Below are 23,325 nucleotides of genomic sequence, written 5' to 3'. Positions count from 1 at the left end.
CCTACTTCCTTAGATGTCCCATCATGCCTGCTTCTGTAGCTGTCCCACCATGCCTGCTTCTGTAGCTGCCTCTCTATGCCTACTTCCTTAGATGTCCCATCATGCCTACTTCCTTAGATGTCCCATCATGCCTGCTTCTGTAGCTGTCCCACCATGCCTGCTTCTGTAGCTGTCTCTCTATGCCTACTTCCTTAGATGTCCCATCATGCCTACTTGCTTAGATGTCCCATCATGCCTGCTTCTGTAGCTGTCCCACTATGCCTGCTTTTGTAGCTGTCCCACCATGCCTACTTCTGTAAATGTCCCACCTTGCCTACTTCTGTAGCCAGCCCTACCATGCCTATTGCTTTTGGATGGCGCTGTACTGATTGCCTGGAGTCTTGTCCAATATGACAGACCTGTTAAATGTGTAGTTGTACTGGCCTCAAGGCAATCATTTTGCTGGAATTGTGAAATGAGCTCTACTTCAGCAGATTAAACACAATCCCGACCAGCTCAATGTGCTTTATGAAGGCAAACTCTGTGTCAGAGTGCTGAAAGGAGGGAACCCTAATCAGGTTTGAGTTTTCACCAGAGTTAGGCTGAATGGATTTACTGTGTTATCAATCATGTGGTGATAGGGATGATGCATTGCCCTGCCCAGCAAGACTCCAACAGTAAATCAGTCTATTTCAGAGATGAATTAAGTGAAAAAGTGCTATCTCTAATATATTCCCACCAGTGTATCATGAAAGTCCAAGTGACAGTCACATTATGATCGGTACACCTTTTATCAAAGCAATACAGCGCACTGCACTTTATCATCTGGATTCAGGTCTGCGTTGATTGTCGTCATCATGACTGCCACATAAAACAACCTTAATTGCAAGTCTCAAATGGAACAGCTGAACTGGTCAGTCAAAGTTTATGAAATTTTATCACCAAACTCGGAGCACCAAGATGTATCCGTTGAGCGTGGTGGAAAGTGTTTGAGAATCAGACCACTGACACCAGCTGGATCTGGTGTGTATTCACATATAAGAAATATAAGACTCAGAATGTCGCTAATCAGGTATGGTAGTAGTCAAAGTCAAAGAAGCAGCACATGTTACAGACATTTCATGAAAGAAATTACAGTTCAGATAAGAGATTGCTTTTAAGCATAACAGCATGTTTTACATAAAGCCCTAGATTGCATATTACATTTTCATTTCTGGAGGATAGAATGGAAACAAAGTCACTTGAAAGATATTTTTACAGATAATTATTTGGCATGTATTGTTTTCTTAAATCAGCATAATGTGAATTTTATTTCTACAGCCGGGTGACATAACAGACATATTCTTCTATGAAGCACAATCGGTTGGATTTGTGAATCAAACAATATGAAACATATTTTCCGGGTTAAAATTTCAAAATTCTGGGAAACTGACATAAATTTGATAAGAGCCTTCTTAGCATGAATGTGGTGGGATATAGTCGACGCCTTGCCCGTCTGTCTGTCCGTCCATCCGTAATCATTTTGTTTGCGGAGCATAACTCGAAAACGGTTCAATGTTTTTAACAAAACTTTGCAGATATATTAAACAGAACCTAAAGTGGTGCCTTTGACTATTTACATATTTTTGTCATTTTTATTTTTCTTGGTTGCCATGGAAATATTTTAGACTGTTCATAAAAGGGCTTTGTTTCCGGAGCACAACTCGAAACCATTTAATATCTTTCAACAAAACTTGGCAGATATATCAAACAGAACCTAAAGTGGTGCCTTTTGCTATTTACAGATTTGTCATATCTATTTTTCTTGGTTTCCATGGAAACATATTGGAATTTGTCTAAAAAAATGAAGTTCAACTTTAAGTAACTGTCAGATGATTTGCTCTTTCATATTTGTATGGGCTGGGGGATTTGTCATCTTCTAAAGACTCTTGTTTAGTATGGAAAAACACTAATCCGAGATAGGCATAGTGATTAACAATAGATAATTGTTTGCCATTCAAAAACATTTTTCTTTATAGGCAACAGATCCACCTCTTCTAAAGATAACTATGTTAACAGATAATTTTCCATTCATTTGTATACTGTTCCAAAATATTATAAATAGTATGATGGCTATGGTGGTTTCTTGCAAATTGTAAAAGCCCATTTTGGCCAAAAATACCCATATAAGTTTCATTGTTAAAGTACAGCATAGGTTTATAATATGCCCTATGTTCTGACATTTGTTGTTTATTCACAAAATTGAAAGTGGTAGAATGGTGTTCATAATCTAGTTGTCATGGTTGTACTGAATGTAAAGTTACATCTTGCATGTTTATTCTTTCCAAATACGCCTTTGATAATTACAACATTTTGTGATAATGAAGAAATGTGTTCCTGACTTTGAATGAAACAATTCAATTAAATCATTACATTTATGCTCTTTGTCAAAAGCCTTTAATATAAAATACAAAGTTTTCAGATGATATATTACTGACTTCACCTGAGAATATATATTTGATGGTCACGGTCAAATGTTTCTAATAGTATTATTTAACATTGTGGCAGGAAAGTCAAGGAGAATTTTCTTCATCACAAATATCAATGTTTTGGTTAATGTAATAAATTAACAAATATTGTGTGTATTTATGATATGTGTGAAGGAAATATCTTAACGGGGTGGTTAGGACTGACTGAAAGGGAGGAAGAAGGCCAGTTGTTACACTTAAATGGTCAGGGAAAAATCTATACTTGTCAGGGAAAAGTCAGGGAATTTTGGCCTGCCATGCCTGTCGGAACCCTGACACTACACTACAGAGACACGCTACACTTCACAGACACACTACACTACACAGACACACTACACTACACAGACACACTACACTACACAGACACTATACACTACACAGACACACTACACTACACAGACACACTACACTACACAGACACACTACACTACACAGACACACTATACACTACACAGACACTATACACTACACAGACACTATACACTACACAGACACACTACACTACACAGACACACTACACTACACAGACACTTTACACTACAGACACTATACACTACACAAACACACTACACTACACAGACACACTACACAGACACACTACACTACACAGACACACTACACTACACAGACACACTACACTACACAGACACACTACACTACACAGACACACTACACTACACAGACACACTACACTACACAGACACACTACTACACAGACACACTACACTACACAGACACACTACACTACACACACACACTACACTACACAGACACACTACACTACACAGACACACTACACTATGCAGACACACTACACACACACTATGCTCCACAGATGCACTACACTTCACAGACACACTACACTACACAGACACACTACACTATGCAGACACACTACACTACACAGACACACTACACTTCACAGACACTACACCACACAGACACACTACGCTGCACAGACACACTACACACAGAGACACACTACACTACACAGACACACACTACTGCTACACTACACTATGACACACTACACTACACAGACACACTACGCTACACAGACACACTTTCTCCACAGACACACTACACTACACAGACACACTACACAGACACACACTACACTACACAGACACACTACACTACACAGACACACTACACTACACAGACACACTACACACACACTACACTACACAGACACACTACACTACACAGACACACTACACTACACAGACACACTACACTACACAGACACACTACACTACACACAGACACACTACACTACACAGACACACTACACTATGCAGACACACTACACTACAGACACACTACACTACACACTACACTACGCAGACACACTACACTACACAGACACACTACACTACGCTGACACACTACACTACAACACACACACTACACTACGCAGACACTACACTACACAGACACTACACTACGCAAACACACTACACTACAACAGACACATTACACTACGCAGACACACTACACTACACAGACACACTACGCTCCACAGACACACTACACTACACAGACACACTACACTACACAGACACTACACTCACACTACACACACACACTACACACTACTACACGGCTACACGACACACTACACTACACAGACACACTACACCACACAGTCACACTACACTATGCAGACACACTACACTACACAGACACACTACACTACGCAGACACACTACACTACACAGACACACTACACTACGCTGACACACTACACTACAACACACACACTACACTACTCAGACACTACACTACACAGACACTACACTACGCAAACACACTACACTACAACAGACACATTACACTACGCAGACACACTACACTACACAGACACTACACTACACAGACACTACACTACACAAACACACTACACTACACAGACACACTACACTACACAGACACACTACACTATGCAGACACACTACACTACAACAGACACACTACACTACAGACACACTACATTACGCAGACACACTACACTATACAGACACTACATTACGCAGACACGCTACACTACACAAACACACTACACTACACAGACACTATACACTACACAGACACACCACACCACACCCCACTACACAGACACACTACACTACGCAGACACACTACACTACGCAGACACTACACTACGCAGACACACTACACTACACAAACACACTACACTACATAGACACACTACACTACGCAGACACACTACACTACACAAACACACTACACTACACACTAGACACACTATACTACACAGACACACCACACCCCTCTACACAGACACACTACACTACGCAGACACACTACACTACACAGACACACCATTTTGTCCGTTGTGTGATACTGCAAGACTGTGTGTAAATGGTTCCTAATCCTGCTCACTTACTCTAGGAGATGCAATTATTTTGCTGTCATATCATGGCAAGAGTCCTGCTGAAGAAGGTTCACTGTGTGCTGCACCCTGGACGGTCCCAGACTGAGTTGATGAGAGACTTGTTCAGTGGAGGTGATAAAGGTGAAAAAACAATTTTTCCAAATCACCTTGTTACATTTACAAGGTGGTACATATTTAGCTTCTTACCAAGCTTTAGGGCCAAATCTAGAGATTGAATGGTTGTCCTAGCAACACTTGATGGAAGGTCATCTCTTGAAGATGAAATGGGTTTGTAATACCTGTCTCAGATTCCAGCCATTAAGACTATAGAACCATACCAATCTGTGCTGCAGTGCACATAAAACTGTTGCCAGCCATGATTACAACCCATAACACTGGAAGAATTGAGAGAACTAATTTTTTGTGGTCATTAAATCCCAATAACTGTTGAGAAAATGATTCTTGGAGTCCTCCCTGCTTCTTGGAGTGAAGTGGCAAACTTGAAGGGAGATTTAAGTTTGTGTGTATTGTAAATCTGTTGTGGCATCTAGGACGGAAATGGTCTAGAACAGTATTTACGGTTGTAGGGGATATCTGATCACTATTTGCAGTAACTCAGTGTTATCTGATGATATAACTTCACATAGACATGCTGGCAGAGTGTTATCTGATGATATACCTTCACATAGACATGCAGGCAGAGTGTTATCTGATGATATAACTTCACATAGACATGCTGGCAGAGTGTTTTCTGATGATATAACTTCACATTAACATGCTGAGTGAGTGTTATCTGATGATATACCTTCACATAGACATGCTGGCAGAGTGTTTTCTGATGATATAACTTCACATAGACATGCAGGCTAAGTGTTATCTGATGATATACCTTCACATTAACATGCTGGCAGAGTGTTTTCTGATGATATAACTTCACATAGACATGCAGGCTGAGTGTTATCTGATGATATACCTTCACATAGACATGCTGGCTGAGTGTTATCTGATGATATACCTTCACATAGACATGCTGGCTGAGTGTTATCTGATGATATACCTTCACATAGACATGCTGGCTGAGTGTTATCTGATGATATACCTTCACATAGACATGCTGGCTGAGTGTTATCTGATGATTATACCTTCACATTAACATGCTGGCTGAGTGTTATCTGATGATATACCTTCACATAGACATGCTGGCAGAGTGTTATCTGATGATATACCTTCACATAGACATGCTGGCTGAGTGTTATCTGATGATATACCTTCACATAGACATGCTGGCTGAGTGTTATCTGATGATATACCTTCACATTAACATGCTGGCTGAGTGTTATCTGGTGATATACCTTCACATAGACATGCTGGCAGAGTGTTATCTGATGATATACCTTCACATAGACATGCTGGATGAGTGTTATCTGATGATATACCTTCACATAGACATGCTGGATGAGTGTTATCTGATGATATACCTTCACATTAACATGCTGGCTGAGTGTTATCTGATGATATACCTTCACATAGACATGCAGGCTAAGTGTTATCTGATGATATAACTTCACATAGACATGCTGGCAGAGTGTTATCTGATGATATACCTTCACATAGACATGCTGGCAGAGTGTTATCTGATGATATAACTTCACATTAACATGCTGGCTGAGTGTTATCTGGTGATATACCTTCACATAGACATGCTGGCAGAGTGTTATCTGATGATATACCTTCACATAGACATGCTGGATGAGTGTTATCTGATGATATACCTTCACATTAACATGCTGGCAGAGTGTTATCTGGTGATATACCTTCACATAGACATGCTGGCTGAGTGTTATCTGATGATATAACTTCACATAGACATGCTGGCAGAGTGTTATCTGATGATATAACTTCACATAGACATGCAGGCTGAGTGTTATCTGATGATATACCTTCACATAGACATGCTGGCAGTGTTATCTGATGATATACCTTCACATAGACATGCAGGCTGAGTGTTATCTGGTGATATACCTTCACATAGACATGCTGGCAGAGTGTTATCTGATGATATAACTTCACATAGACATGCTGGCAGAGTGTTATCTGATGATATACCTTCACATAGACATGCTGGCTGAGTGTTTTATCTGATGATATACCTTCACATAGACATGCTGGCTGAGTGTTATCTGATGATATACCTTCACATAGACATGCTGGCTGAGTGTTATCTGATGATATACCTTCACATAGACATGCTGGCAGAGTGTTATCTGATGATATACCTTCACATAGACATGCAGGCTGAGTGTTATCTGATGATATACCTTCACATAGACATGCTGGCTGAGTGTTATCTGATGATATACCTTCACATAGACATGCTGGCTGAGTGTTATCTGATGATATACCTTCACATAGACATGCTGGCTGAGTGTTATCTGATGATATACCTTCACATTAACATGCTGGCTGAGTGTTATCTGATGATATACCTTCACATAGACATGCTGGCTGAGTGTTATCTGATGATATACCTTCACATAGACATGCTGGCTGAGTGTTATCTGATGATATACCTTCACATAGACATGCTGGCAGAGTGTTATCTGATGATATACCTTCACATAGACATGCTGGCTGAGTGTTATCTGATGATATACCTTCACATAGACATGCTGGCTGAGTGTTATCTGATGATATACCTTCACATAGACATGCAGGCTGAGTGTTATCTGATGATATACCTTCACATAGACATGCTGGCTGAGTGTTATCTGATGATATACCTTCACATAGACATGCTGGCTGAGTGTTATCTGATGATATACCTTCACATAGACATGCTGGCTGAGTGTTATCTGATGATATACCTTCACATAGACATGCTGGCTGAGTGTTATCTGATGATATACCTTCACATAGACATGCTGGCTGAGTGTTATCTGATGATATACCTTCACATAGACATGCAGGCTGAGTGTTATCTGATGATATACCTTCACATAGACATGCAGGCTGAGTGTTATCTGATGATATACCTTCACATAGACATGCTGGCTGAGTGTTATCTGATGATATACCTTCACATAGACATGCTGGCTGAGTGTTATCTGATGATATACCTTCACATAGACATGCTGGCTGAGTGTTATCTGATGATATACCTTCACATAGACATGCAGGCTGAGTGTTATCTGATGATATACCTTCACATAGACATGCAGGCTGAGTGTTATCTGATGATATACCTTCACATAGACATGCAGGCTAAGTGTTGTCAAAAATGATGAGTGTTTGATTCCTAGGTAATACAAAGTGTATGTTGAAACTGCAGAAATATGAGTGAGTGAAATAACATATAGTTAACACTCATCACACCAGCAAAACCCATCTGACAATTGGTGCCTGTGTTCTGGTTGTATTGTGCATGGCTGAGACTGAGGAGAGGTGGTAACTGTGAGGGAAGTGCTTCCTTGGGTCAGTCACTTGCAGACAATTTTCTTCGTGTCTGTACACTGACTGGGAGAATTGAGGTGTAATTGCAGGAAACTTCTTCAAACTGAGGAAAGATTTTCTGAGTGGTTTCCGGAAATTGTTTAAAGAATCTATTTATGTTGAGAAACCATATCCTGTCTTTCATGGCATTTAAATAATCCTGACATGATTCTTAATTACAGTCCTGTTTTCATGTGTAATTTACTGTTTAATTATATTTTATCCTAATACATTATTTCTGGCTGTTAGCTAAACCCATCATCCTGGGCAGGGATGGACTGCTTCCTCTGTGTATGCAGGGATGCTGATTGCTGGGATGAAGAACAGCAACTGCAGTCACACTGCAGACTGAGATACAGTGTAGGCAGACAGAAATACAGTGTAGGCAGACTGAGATACAGTGTAGGCAGACAGAAATACAGTGTAGGCAGACTGAGATACAGTGTAGGCAGACAGAGTGTAGGCAGACTGAGATACAGTGTAGGCAGACTGAGATACAGTGTAGTCAGACAGAGAGATACAGTGTAGGCAGACAGAGATACAGTGTAGGCAGACAGCAGACAGAAATACAGTGTAGGCAGACTGAGATACAGTGTAGGCAGACTGAGATACAGTGTAGGACAGATACAGTGTAGGCAGACAGAGATACAGTGTAGGCAGACTGAGATACAGTGTAGGCAGACAGAAATACAGTGTAGGCAGACTGAGATACAGTGTAGTCAGACAGAGATACAGTGTAGGCAGATACAGTGTAGGCAGACAGAAATACAGTGTAGGCAGACTGAGATACAGTGTAGGCAGACAGAAATACAGTGTAGGCAGACTGAGATACAGTGTAGTCAGACAGAGATACAGTGTAGGCAGACTGAGTACAGTGAGAGACAGAAATGTGTAGGCAGACAGACAGAGACAGAGATACAGTGTAGTCAGACTGACAGCAGACTGAGATACAGTGTAGTCAGACAGAGATACAGTGTAGGCAGACTGAGATACAGTGTAGTCAGACAGAGATACAGTGTAGGCAGATACAGTGTAGGCAGACTGAGATACAGTGTAGGCAGACAGAGATACAGTGTAGTCAGACAGAGATACAGTGTAGGCAGATACAGTGTAGGCAGACTGAGATACAGTGTAGGCAGACAGAAATACAGTGTAGTCAGACAGAAATACAGTGTAGGCAGACAGAAATACAGTGTAGGCAGACAGAAATACAGTGTAGGCAGACTGAGATACAGTGTAGGCAGACAGAAATACAGTGTAGGCAGACAGAAATACAGTCTAGGCAGACAGAAATACAGTGTAGGCAGACAGAAATACAGTGTAGGCAGACTGAGTAACAGTGTAGTCTGACAGAGATACAGTGTAGGCAGACTGAGATACAGTGTAGGCAGACTGAGATACAGTGTAGTCAGACAGATACAGTGTAGGCAGACTGAGATACAGTGTAGGCAGACTGAGAATACAGTGTAGGCAGACTGAGATACAGTGTAGTCAGACAGAGATACAGTGTAGGCAGACTGAGATACAGTGTAGGCAGACTGAGATACAGTGTAGTCAGACAGATACAGTGTAGGCAGACTGAGATACAGTGTAGTCAGACAGAAATACAGTGTAGGCAGACTGAAGTGTAGTCAGACAGACAGTGTGGCAGACTGAGTGTAGGCAGACTGAGATAAATACAGTGTAGGCAGACTGAGATACAGTGTAGGCAGACTGAGATACAGTGTAGGCAGACTGAGATAAATTGTAGGCAGACTGAGATACAGTGTAGACAGACTGAGATACAGTATAGGTAGACTGAGATACAGTGTAGGCAGACTGAGATACAGTGTAGACAGACTGAGATACAGTGTAGGCAGACTGAGATACAGTGTAGACAGACTGTGATACAGTGTAGGCAGACTGATATACAGTTTCTTCCAGCAGACATTTTTCTTTCTTTTACGTTCATGTTTGTTTATGATCTTTGCATGTTTGTTGTTGTTGTTGGTATCCTAAGTTAAATGGCTCCTAAAAGCCAACTTAGTAAGTAAGCATATGGTTGCAGCACTGGTTTTCTTGTGGTCTGGAATTTCTACTTCTTGTCAACAGTTAAATCATAATTTAAAAATTTGTTTGCCAACAGCTGTGATTGTGGTGAACAAACAATTGTGTCTGGCATGAAGTGTTGTGACTGGTGTTGTGGGGCTGCGACAGGGAAGTACAAGCATGTGTGTGTTTGGGCTGCATCCAGTGGCTGGGTGTGGGGCTGGATGTGATGTTGCTATTACCATCATATGGTTCACACTTGTCCTTCCACAACCTCTATCACTTCCAGCAGGAACAATGTCCACGCTATAACGAGAATCCCTGGGGATAAAACATTGGCCATTGTTCTGTTGTTGGACCCAGCAACACTGTGACACTGGGTCAGACTCCACTGAATCGCAGCCTATTGACAGGAAATGGATGTTGTGAACCTGCAGTTTTCATACAATTAATGTTTTGTTTGTGGTAACCCATATCACTGAACAATATCACAGGAAATCAAATTTGGTAATGAATGTTTTTAGAGGAAGGGTTATATCATCCAGAACTAGTTGCTATGGTGACGAGAAAGTTTGGGGATCAACCTGGCTGGTCTCCACTGTGATGGATTAGTTGGTGAATAAACAGTACTGGTTGTTATGGTGATGAATGAGAATGTGGTTCCACAGTACTAGTTATTATGGTGATGAATGAGAATGTGGTTCCACAGTACTGGTTGTTATGGTGATAAGAAAGTGTGGACATTAACAAAACTGGTTGTTATGGTTACAAATGTATATTTGGATCATCGCTGATGGTTTCTGTGGTGACTAAGGTGTTAGTGGATCAGCACTACTACAGTTTGTAGTGATTTGATGGATCAGTCGGGCTTTGTGTTGTGGTGACTACCACTGAGTGGATGCAGTCTGTTCATGTTGTAATTAGTGGCAGCAAGAATTTAAAAATCATATAAATTGCTACAGACGTGTATCAGATGACTGTCTTCAGATGCAGCGTCTTGTGACTTTGGGTCCGGATTCTGTGTGTTTCTAGGGTTATGGATCTGCTGACCTTGAATATTAAGTTAAGAAAATGATAACATAAATTATTGATGAAAAAAATACATAATATGCTTTCAGTTTGTAACTAATTTGATCAGCACCAATGTGACATTTGTAACAAAACTTGCTTGACATGATGATAAACCAAATGAATTGTATTTCCTACTTTTTGGGGGCTTTGTTATTTATGTAAAGATTAAGGTTATTCTCATGAACTACTAAGGCTCATGATGCCAGTCACCTCAACTCACATTTCCCTCTTGAAGCAGTCAAAAACATAACAGTGATATATATTGGCTCAACCTTTTCTTTATGCTTCAATATCTGAGATATATCCAAAAGTGGAAATCTGAAAGAAATTACCCAAATAAATTTAGTCACTGTGACTCTTTCTATTTAAAAGAGTTTTGGGTCAATATTGAAACTGTGTTTATTTTGTTTCAAATATATATTTATAGTTCCTCAATATGTTAAGTATTTTGTTACGATAAAATTTGAAGATTTATCCCATCTCACGTTATGCTTCCTCTTCTACAGTACTTAGTGGAGAGGAAATGACCTGGAACGAAGTTTTAGCCGCACTGAACAGGCTGCCCGAACACACCCCAACTCCACTTGCTGATGTAGGTCATCACCAAAAGCTGATCATGTGACCGTCACCTGTAGTCAGTCTCTTTCTTGTGGAGATGTCTTGTCTTTAATAGAGGTCCTTTGTTCTATTTTACATGTTTTTATTCCATTCTAATATTGGGATTTAGTTTCATCGGAAGAATATTTAAGACATGCTTTTTTGTTGCACTAACCTCATTCATCTACCATTGATTGTGTTAGAATCTGCAGTTTGGATAAACGTTGCGACACCTGTCTTGACATTGGTCAGTTGGTAGGAAGGCCTACTCTTGTAGGATGAAGGACAGAGGCTGTAAGTCTCATTCAGAAGATTTCAAACAATCATCGAGAAGAAATCGTAAATCTCTTTGAAGATGGCTCCATGATCCCCACTGAAGCAAGACAACTCGTAGCGATCATCACGTGTTTCCCGCCTTCATCATTCATGTATACAGTTGGACTTCAGAACAGGATGCCTACTGGGAAGGTGAGAGGATGTCTTCAGGGAAGGTGAGAGGATGTCTTCAGGGAAACTGAACAATACAACATGATACTGGGAAGGTGAGAGGATGTCTTCAGGGAAGGTGAGAGGATGTCTTCAGGGTAGGTGAGAGGATGTCTTCAGGGAAACTGAACAATACAACATGATACTGGGAAGGTGAGAGGATGTCTTCAGGGAAGGTGGGAGGATGTCTTCAGGGAAGGTGAGAGGATGTTCTCAGGGAAGGTGAGAGGATGTCTTCAGGGAAGGTGAGAGGATGTCTTCAGGAAAGGTGAGAGGATGTATACTGGGAAGGTGAGAGGATGTCTTCAGGGAAGGTGAGAGGATGTCTTCAGAGAAGGTGAGAGGATGTCTACTGGGAAGGTGAGAGGATGTCTTCAGGGAAACCTGTGAACAAAACAACATGACAGACATCATCACACCATATGGAAATATGTTGATTAATCCAAGAAACAAGATTGTCTGTCATTTATCAACTGATAACACACATCAATGGATGGTCTGAAATGTAGAAAGTGCTATCTGCTCTGTTGCCATATTCTTACATCCAATGTAAGGAGATATCAAATCCTGGATGTCTATCAATAAACTAAAATTGAATGACAACAAAACTGACATCTTGCTGACCGGTTCAACCATGAATCGGGCCAATGTTAAAGTGGATTCGATCACAATTGGTAACTCCGTGTTACCTTTCAGTACAACTGTAAAAAATCCTGGGGTCATCATGGACTCAAACCTTTCTATGGAGGACCATGTCAATAACGTGTGTCGTACATGTTATTTCCATGTGAGGAACATCGCCAACATCCGTCACCTGTTGACATGTGATGCATCACACCATTTGGCCAGATCCATGATCCTCTCATGGTTGGATTACTGCAACAGTCGACTGGGTAATGTGCGTCAGGATCTTGTCACCAAATTACAGCGCGTTCAGAATGCAGCTGCACAGACCATCACCAGAAGCAGGAAGCGGTCAAACATCACACCAGTCCTTGTCAAGCTCCACTGGCTGCTGATCAAAGCAAGGATCGAATACAAGATCTTGTGCATCACACACTGCTGTATCAAAGGCTCAGCTCCATCCTACCTGACCAACTTGGTGAAAGAGTATGTTCCTCCTCGATGCCTCAGATCAGCTAACAACTCACTGCTCACAATTATCACAGCCAAAATGAAAACCTTTGGACATAGACGCTTCTCTTTCACATCCGCCTCTCTCTGGAATGATCTGCCCTTCTTCATTAAAAACACTGTCTACCTTCCAGTCAAACTTGAAAACTTTCCTCTTCCGAAAATTGTCACCCTGATGCCTAGTCTATAGCTAGCTGTGTTAACAAAAGTGCCACGAGCAATCACTCGGTCTTCGGAAACTGTGCGCTATACAAGATGACATATTATTGTTATTATATACTGTGTATGTTTTCATACATCCACAATCCCACTTACCTTGCTACGATCCTGCAGCAGTCAACTCTAGATTGTTGCTCACTGTTCCTGTGAACTTTGCCAGACTCAGCTACTTTGCAAACCTCTGAAGACGACTCCGGACTCTTCTGCTGCAGCTTCCTTCCCTCCTCACACCTTTGCTTCAACCTTCAACAATCCTGAATCACTGATCCCTCTTAAGTGATCCTTTCTTCATATCAGTGGGCGTCCTCCCTTCCTGGTTTGTTGTTGCTGTTTATGTAGCCGAGGTCTTACTCTACCGAATATTGATCGATTTGATCTAATTCTTCAGTTTGTTGATTGCCCCTTATCCGACTATACCCAACTTTTAGGATCCCCATACCAAGGATCGTCTTTTGTTGTATGAACTTTAGATTTCAATCTTTAGTTTAGGCTAAGTCAGTTAGTTAAATCTCAACCTTTGGCATTGCCTCTAGGGTAATTGATCCAACTACATTTGACGGTCCCATCTACGATTGTTATCTTCTGAGCCTGTGTTATCATACATCTGACTAGGCAAGACCCTACCATTAGGGACCATTAATCCACTCAAGACCCTACTCCTACGGACCATTAATCCACTCAAGACACTACATCGCTGTGCCTTCTTCAACCTATCTTTCCTGTCTTGATGGTTATGCTTGGAGATTTTACATACGTTTCCGGACTTAATGTGTTTGCCAGCGTCATTCCCTGTCACTTGCGATCATGTGGGACTGTGGAATTTGGGCCATTGTACATTCTGTTACCAACATTCTTGGGTGTGCTCTGCCATCCGCTCCCACGTAGAATAACACATGCTGGGAAGAATAAGTTGCCGGGACAACAGAATAGACTTTTCTATATTCCGCTGTTGTCCAACATTCTTGGGCCTGATGATAAAGAAGATCTTTAACTCTGCCCTGTTAGAGTTTTAAAGATCTACATTACTGCATCACAAGACCATTGCAGGCTGCAAAAGCTCCTGTTTATCCTGCTTTCGACAGCCTCTACGACGGAAGTATCTGGTACCCTTGTGTTTTTGATGAGATCAACCATCCTTGAAGCGTACACCTTTGCTGGTCTACCCCCTCTAGTTACCACCAGCCAGCATTACACCTGAGCTGTAGCCTGGACCACGTCTCTTCACAGCAACTGCTCCTAACATTCATCATGGAGTGATGTTTTTGGAGACTGGAAATGGTCTTTGCCTCCCACTATCTTAATGATGTGGATGCAGAGACCTACTTTCTGCCTGGGACTGAAAACTGAAACGTTTTCGGATTCTTGGGCATGTTGGAGATTGGGCCAAAGCATTACTTCTGCCTCTTAGGTTTGTCTGAGGAATGATAATGTGAGAAATCACGTACTTCTTGACCCACCACGCCGCCAGGGATGTGTTTGGGTGAGCTTTTCAGAGAGGCTGAAAACTTTGCTCTAGCTCGTTTCCACTGCACCTGGGAAAGTAGAAGAGGAAGTACATAACGTGAGACCATGGTCTGCCATAGATTTATCTAAGATGACCATAGACTTCCAGGGTATGTGTAAACAATGTAGGAGACCACAGTTTACCAAGGAATGCCACCAACAATCTTGACAAGATCGGCAATGAAACACTAAAATATGAGACACTAAGGTTGTATATTTTCCTTCACTTGTCTTTTTTCGTTCTTTTTAATGTAAACCATGGCCTGCCGAGTCAAATATTACATGTATTTTGTTTCTTTGGTTTTCATCAGATTGGCAAGAATTGTTTGAAAGTGTGTACATTGAAGTCAATTTGTCTAGACAAAATCAGCTTTCGTGTGGACAAGGACTGAAGTGTGCGGTGTCAACATTACTTTTGGAACATTGATTGTGTAGGAAGATGCTGGTGACCCCTATCAGCAACATGTCCTGTATCACAATAGGATGAGCTGTGTGTTGGACACATACTTCTCACACAGTCTCAGTATAACCCAGTTATGCCAACTTGTGTGTGTAAATATAGACAGTCTCAGTACAGTATAACCCAGTTATACCAACTTGTGTCTGTAAATATAGACAGTCTCAGTACAGTATAACCCAGTTATGCCAACATGTGTGTGTAAATATAGACAGTCTCAGTACAGTATTGTATAACCCAGTTATACCAACATGTGTTTGTAAATATAGACAGTCTCAGTGCAGTATTGTATGACCCTGAGTTATACCAACATGTGTGTGTAAATATAGACAATTTCAGTTAGGAGATAAACATCTTGTGTTGGCCAGTTTCCGGGTGTTATCGAGTATTTGAAGCACGGGAATTCATTTGGAACCGACGCCCGGAGGTTTCAAATGAAATATTCCCGTGCTTCAAATACTCCACAACACCCGGAAATTGGCCAACACATGATGTTTATCGACATTGTAAACACAAAAGTAAACCAAAAGGTCCACACACGTTTTTGTGTCTGCACTCATTGACATCGAGTACGGGTACAGCAGTAAAATGTCATCAGCCGGACGTTTCGGCTGTCTCCCATGGTAGCATCTGGAACTGCTCATTTGTGACGTCATTCGGACCTTACGTCACAATATGATTTAATGATGTCATCACAGCTGACGACGTAACAATACAATGGTGTGAGTGATGTTTGTATGTAATAATACGCAGCGAATTTCCGGGAATCGAATACCATTTGATCATGTTTTTCAACCAATCAAATTAAACAACACAGTGACTTTTGGTTTACAATACAGTATAACCCAGTTATACCAACTTGGGTTGCCAACTTGGGTATGTAAATATAGACAGTTTCAGTACGAGTATAACCCAGTTATACCAAGATGTGTGTAAATATAGACAGTCTCAGTACAGTACAGTATAACCCAGTTATACCAGCTTGGGTATGTAAATATAGACGGTTTCAGTTAAGTATAACCCAGTTATACCAAGATGTGTGTGTAAATATAGACAGTCTCAGTACAGTACAGTATAACCCAGTTATACCAACATGTGTTTGTAAATATAGACAGTTTCAGTACAGTATAACCCAGTTATATCAACTTGTGTGTGTAAATATAGACAGTCTCAGTACAGTATTGTATAACCAAGTTATACCTTTAACATGTGTGTGTAAATATAGACAGTCTCAGTACAGTATTGTATAACCCAGTTATACCAAATTGTGTGTGTAAATATAGACAGTCTCAGTACAGTATAACCCAGTTATACTAACGTGTGTAAATATAGACAGTCTCAGTACAGTATATCCCAGTTATGCCAACATGCGTGTGTAAATATAGAGAGTCTCAGTACAGTATAACCTAGTTATACCAGCGTGTGTAAATATGGACAGTCTCAGTACAGTATAACCCAGTTATACCAGCGTGTGTGTAAATATAGACAGTCTCAGCACAGTATAACCCAGTTATACCAGCGTGTCTGTAAATATGGACAGTCTCAGTACAGTATAACCCAGTTATACCAACTTGTGTGTGTAAATATAGACAGTCTCAGTACAGTATTGTATAACCAAGTCATACCAACATGTGTTTGTAAATATAGACAGTCTCAGTACAGTATTGTATAACCCAGTTATACCAAATTGTGTGTGTAAATATAGACAGTCTCAGTACAGTATAACCCAGTTATACCAACTTGGGTATGTAAATATGGACAGTTTCAGTACAGTATAACCCAGTTATGCCAACTTGGGTATGTAAATATAGACAGTTTCAGTACAGTATAACCAGTTATACCAAGATGTGTGTGTAAATATAGACAGTCTCAGTACAGTACAGTACATTATAACCCAGTTATACCAACTTGGGTATGTAAATATAGACAGTTTCAGTACAGTATTGTTTAACCCAGTTATACCAACATGTGTTTGTAAATATAGACAGTCTCAGTACAGTATATCCCAGTTATGCCAACATGCGTGTGTAAATATAGACAGTCTCAGTACAGTATAACCCAGTTATACCAGCGTGTGTAAATATGGACAGTCTCAGTACAGTATAACCCAGTTATACCAACGTGTGTGTAAATATAGACAGTCTCAGTACAGTATTGTATAACCCAGTTATACCAAATTGTGTGTGTAAATATAGACAGTCTCAGTACAGTATAACCCAGTTATTCCAACGTGTGTGTAAATATAGACAGTCTCAGTACAGTATAACCCAGTTATACCAACTCTTGTGTGTAAATATAGACAGTCTCAGTACAGTATTGTAGAACCAAGTCATACCAACATGTGTTTTTGTAAATATAGACAGTCTCAGTACAGTATTGTATAGCCCAGTTATACCAAATTGTGTGTGTAAATATAGACAGTCTCAGTACAGTATAACCCAGTTATACCAACTTGGGTATGTAAATATAGACAGTTTCAGTACAGTATAACCCAGTTATACCAACTTGGGTGTGTAAATATAGACAGTCTCAGTACAGTATTGTATAACCAAGTCATACCAACATGTGTGTAAAATATAGACAGTCTCAGTACAGTATTGTATAACCCTGTTATACCAAATTGTGTGTGTAAATATAGACAGTCTCAGTACAGTATAACCCAGTTATACCAACATGTGTGTGTAAATATAGACAGTCTCTCAGTACAGTATATCCCAGTTATGCCAACATGCGTGTGTAAATGTAGACAGTCTCAGTACAGTGAGGCCAGGGTGAGATGTGGAAAGCGTGTGAGATGTAAGGTAGGTGTGTGATGTGAGAGAGGTGTGAGATATTAGAGAGGTAAGGGATGTGAGAGGGGTGTGAGATGTTAGTGAGTTGAGAGATGTTAGCGAGGTGTGAGATGTGGAAAGGGTGTGAGATGTGAGCGAGGTGTGTGATGTGAGAGAGGTGTGAGATTTGAGAGAGGTATGGGATGTGAGAGGGGTGTGAGATGTGAGCGATGTGTGAGATATGTGGAGGTGTGATATGTGAGGGAGGGGTGAGATGTGAAAAGGGTGTGTGAGATATGAGAGAGGTATGGGATGTGAGAGAGGTGTGAGATATGAGAGAGGTATGGGATGTGAAAGAGGTGTGAGATGTGAGAGACATGTGTGATGTGAGAGAGGTGTGAGATATGGGAGAGGTATGGGATGTGAAAGTGGTGTGAGATGTGAGAGAGGTGTGTGATGTGAGAGAGGTGAGAGATGTGAGCAAGGTGTGTGATGTGAGAGAGGTGAGAGATGTGAGCGAGGTGTGTGATGTGAGCAAGGTGTGTGATGTGAGAGGGGTGTGAGATGTGAGAGAGAGGTGTGTGATATGAGAGAGGGTGTGAGATGTGAGAGAGGTGTGTGATGTGAGAGAGAGGTGTGAGATGTGAAAAGAGGTGTGTGATGTGAGTGAGGTGTGTGATGTGAGAGGGGTGTGAGATGTGAGAGAGGTGTGATGTGATGTGAGGGGGTGTGAGATGTGAGGAGACATGTGTGATGTGAGAGAGGTGTGAGATATAGGAGAGGTGGGATGTGAGAAAGTGGTGTGAGATGTGAGAGAGGTGTGTGATGTGTGAGATGTGAGAGATGTGAGAGGTGTGTGATGTGAGAGGGGTGTGAGATGTGAGAGAGGTGTGTGATGTGAGAGAGGTGTGAGATGTCGAGAGACGTGTGAGATGTGAGTGAGGTGTGTGATGTGAGAGGGGTGTGAGATGTGAGCGATGTGTGAGATGTGTGGAGGTCTCCTCCTCTTCCTTCCAACAGCCTGCTTCAGCACAACCATGGTTTTATGAGATGGCAAGGTGATGGCTAATTGAAGAAACTCATTTCAAGCCTCCTTCCTGCTGTTTCTGAACTTTTAGTTTATTTTGGAAGCAGTATTTCTGTTGAATGATGTTAAGATAAACAGATAGCAATCAGAGTGAACCGCCCCATGTTTTGACTGGGCACCCTATGTTTACTGTACAAGCAGTAATCAAGTGCCCAGTTTAGCTACTCCATCCAGCTGGAGACACTGGCATGTGTCGGAGGAAGCAGACTCTATAGCCATGGTTCTTTCCAATTGCTGCATGTAGTTGCCATCTGGGAACAACAGGAATGCTTTTACACTTTGTGTTGATCATCTGCCACAATTAATTCTGTTGAATAAGCATTGCTTTATTTAAGCACTTGCGCAAAATTGTAAAGAGCTCATTTGGTCTTTCCTGATGACATGGTATCTCTTTCAAGCATGAATAGAATTTCATAAATAATAGTTTTTTCAGTTGATCATGCACAGAATCTTGTTCATTACAATTGATAAAGTGATTAATGTCTCCACTAGTAAGTGGGATCAGTGCAAGGTCGCACTCTTAAACATTTTGTTTCACAGATTTTGGACAGAAAATGGCTAAAGAGAGAGGAGGTAAAATGCACAACAAAGTGAAACACATTGTCAGGTTTTATGTTATTACTTTCATAGGTTCGTTCTTGAAATAAAGATATGAAGATGAACTGAAAATAGGTTATGAAAATATATTTTCCATTAACTTTAGCATTTTGCTACAGATGCTAAGCATGGGGTAGGATCTGAATTAATTTGGGAATAACAGAAACTATATATTTGGAAAATTTACACCTTCTAACTTACTGAATATAGTGAGTGAGTGAGTTTAGTTTTATGTCGCACTCAGCAATATTTCAGCTATATGGCGGTGGTACTGAATATGAATTATTGTGCTGACAGTAGAGTTCATTTTGACATTTCTTCCCCAGACAATTAATTATAAACAGACCAATCCTTTATGAACACAACATCTGTTAGATGTCTGTACAGAAACATGTCCATTGTGATGTTGGAAGGCAGGACAGACTTGTTGAATTAAGGGTGCCCTTTCCCGGTCAGACTGTGATGATTGTTTCCTCACAACTGGTGTTTGATGAAGGAGAATTGTCTTGAGGAAGGTCAGCCACTTGTGAGATCAAGCAGCTCCTCATCACCCCCAGATGTACCACTCCATCACACAGTCAGCACATGCTGAATCCTCACAATGAAGGATAACATGTTGAAGTCTCACCAAGTACAGGCAGTGCTTTGTACTGGGTCAGCTTTAAATCTCAATAGGACAGTCAGTTGCCATGTCATGATCAGCTGACACAGTAGTAGAAGGAAATTATATAAAAATCAGTTGTCATGGGACACCAAGTTACAATGAACTGACATGACAATAGAAGGAGATAATCAGTTGCCATGGTAACACCCACCTACAATGAGCTGACATGACAGTAGGAGATAATTTGTTGCCATGGTAACACTAGGTTACGATCAGTTGACAGGACAGAAGGAGATAATCAGTTGTCAATGTTCCTGTTGCATTTGAACCAGGTGCTCTTTATCACTTGAAGTTTGCAATAGCTTCGCTCACCCACTGAGTTATTTTGAATCATACATTTTCAAGGTGTTTTTGCCTGACAGTCTTTGGCTGTATACTGGAATCAGCATTCCATGAAATCACCATAGAGCAGACAGAGAAACTCTAGTATACCCTGCCAACAGACCCAACCCATCCCAAGCAGGAATTTTCACTGATTTAACAATGAAACATGTCATCTGTAGTGGATGCTGGGGAACACCAGGTGCCCCCCTCCCATGGCCACCCCCCCCTCCCATGGCCACCCCCCTGGGGAGACCGAATACAGCCACTATCACACAACATTCTACTGCAATCAATTACTACTGTTATATCAAGGTAATTGTTTTATTAGATTAACAATGGCTGTTGTAGCAGGTTCTCAGGAAATTTAATTTAGCTGGGTGGCAAATAAGGTTAAGGTTTAAGTCATTCTGACCGTCTTCTGCATTATTCAGAGTTGAGATGGAATTTGGATGAAAATAATTATTGATATGATTATGCAATGGCTTGCCAGTCTAGAGACATGAAATGCCACATTAACTATGATGGTTTAATAATCATATCTGCTAAATGAACCAAGGAAACTATGGAACAAACAGATCAACATAGGATGTTAGTGTGCTTGTCAAATACATTATCTGCCCCGTACCAATGAAACAACTGAACTGTTGTACAGGACAAACATATGTCTTCTCCTCCCTGGGCAGATTGTGCAAGTAGACAGTTAGTGGTGGTGGTAAATTCATGTGTGATGTTTTGTTTTGCAGGAAATGATACTGGAACCTACTTCGGCTGTTATAAGGACAATCTCAATGACAGAGACTTGACGGGCACATACAAGGAACTGAGTGATAACACCCCCAAAAACTGCATGAACTACTGTCTGAAGGCAGGTTAGTACACCAGGAACTGCATGAACTACTGTCTGAAGGCAGGTTACTGTCTGAAGGCAGGTTAGTACACCAGGAACTGTATAACTACCGTCTGACAGGTGTACTGATGAGTCTGAAGGCAGGTTAGTACACCAGGAACTGCATGAACTACTGTCTGAAGGCAGGTTAAACTACTGGAACTGCATGATGAACTAAGGCAGGTTAGTCTGCATGAACTACTGTCTGAAGGCAGGTTGAACTACTGTACAGGTTAGTACAACAGGAACTGCATGAACTACTGTCTGAAGGCAGGTTAGTACACCAGGAACTGCATGAACTACTGTCTGAAGGCAGGTTAGTACAACAGGAACTGCATGAACTACTGTCTGAAGGCAGGTTAGTACAACCAGGAACTGCATGAACTACTGTCTGAAGGCAGGTTAGTACACCAGGAACTGCATGAACTACTGTCTGAAGGCAGGTTAGTACACCAGGAACTGCATGAACTACTGTCTGAAGGCAGGTTAGTACTGCATGCAACAGGGAACCGTATGAATTGCCGTCTGGAAGGCAGGTTATACGCCAACAGGAACTGCAACCGTGGAATGGCCTTGCGTAGAAAAAGAATTAAATATGTCGAAATAATTGCTGTCAATCGTTTCATACGAATGGAAAGTAAACTAAAACAAGTGTGCACACAAGTATCATGATGATAAATGCCAAATAACACAACAGAAATACTTAAAAGGATTGTAACTTTTGTCCAAGCTGGAAACTGTCAACATGCGTCGACTATGCCCAGACTTCCTCTTCCATGTGCGCATGCTAAAATCGAAGCTATGGGCTCCTCGTTTTATGATGCAGTGTTAGTGATTTAAAGTTGCCTGCTTTTACTGTTTCCAGTAGCGCAGGTATTATGTTTATGTTGCTATTTCCACGATTAATGTGAGCTTTTCTGCGAGTCTTTTCTGCACAGTGGGAAAGTTTTCTTTTTGGTAGGCATGAAAGAGGGATTAATGTTTTATGATAAATGACTATGCCCTAGCAGCACTGTGTGGATCTGTTTTGGGGGGTAGACTATGCTGTAGTTGTCGTGTATGGAGTTTATTAGAGGCAGATCATGCTTTGTGTGCACTGTATTAAGTTTGGGGTAGTCAGACTGGGAA

General features: G+C 41.1%; 1 protein-coding gene across 1 annotated transcript in view; it reads left to right on the top strand.

The window, feature by feature from the left end:
* LOC124269294 (xylosyltransferase oxt-like) overlaps positions 1-23,325 on the top strand; it is a 122,344-nt gene that overhangs the window by 50,091 nt on the left and 48,928 nt on the right. The window contains exon 3 of the mRNA XM_046704297.1: positions 22,055-22,180. Coding sequence (XP_046560253.1) covers positions 22,055-22,180 — 126 coding nt within the window. The remainder of the gene's footprint in view (positions 1-22,054; positions 22,181-23,325) is intronic.

This window comes from Haliotis rubra, unplaced genomic scaffold (assembly GCF_003918875.1).
Source record: "Haliotis rubra isolate DU_JTF1 unplaced genomic scaffold, ASM391887v1 Scf1437, whole genome shotgun sequence".
NCBI lineage: Eukaryota > Metazoa > Mollusca > Gastropoda > Lepetellida > Haliotidae > Haliotis > Haliotis rubra.
This window is presented reverse-complemented; position numbering and strand designations above follow the sequence as displayed.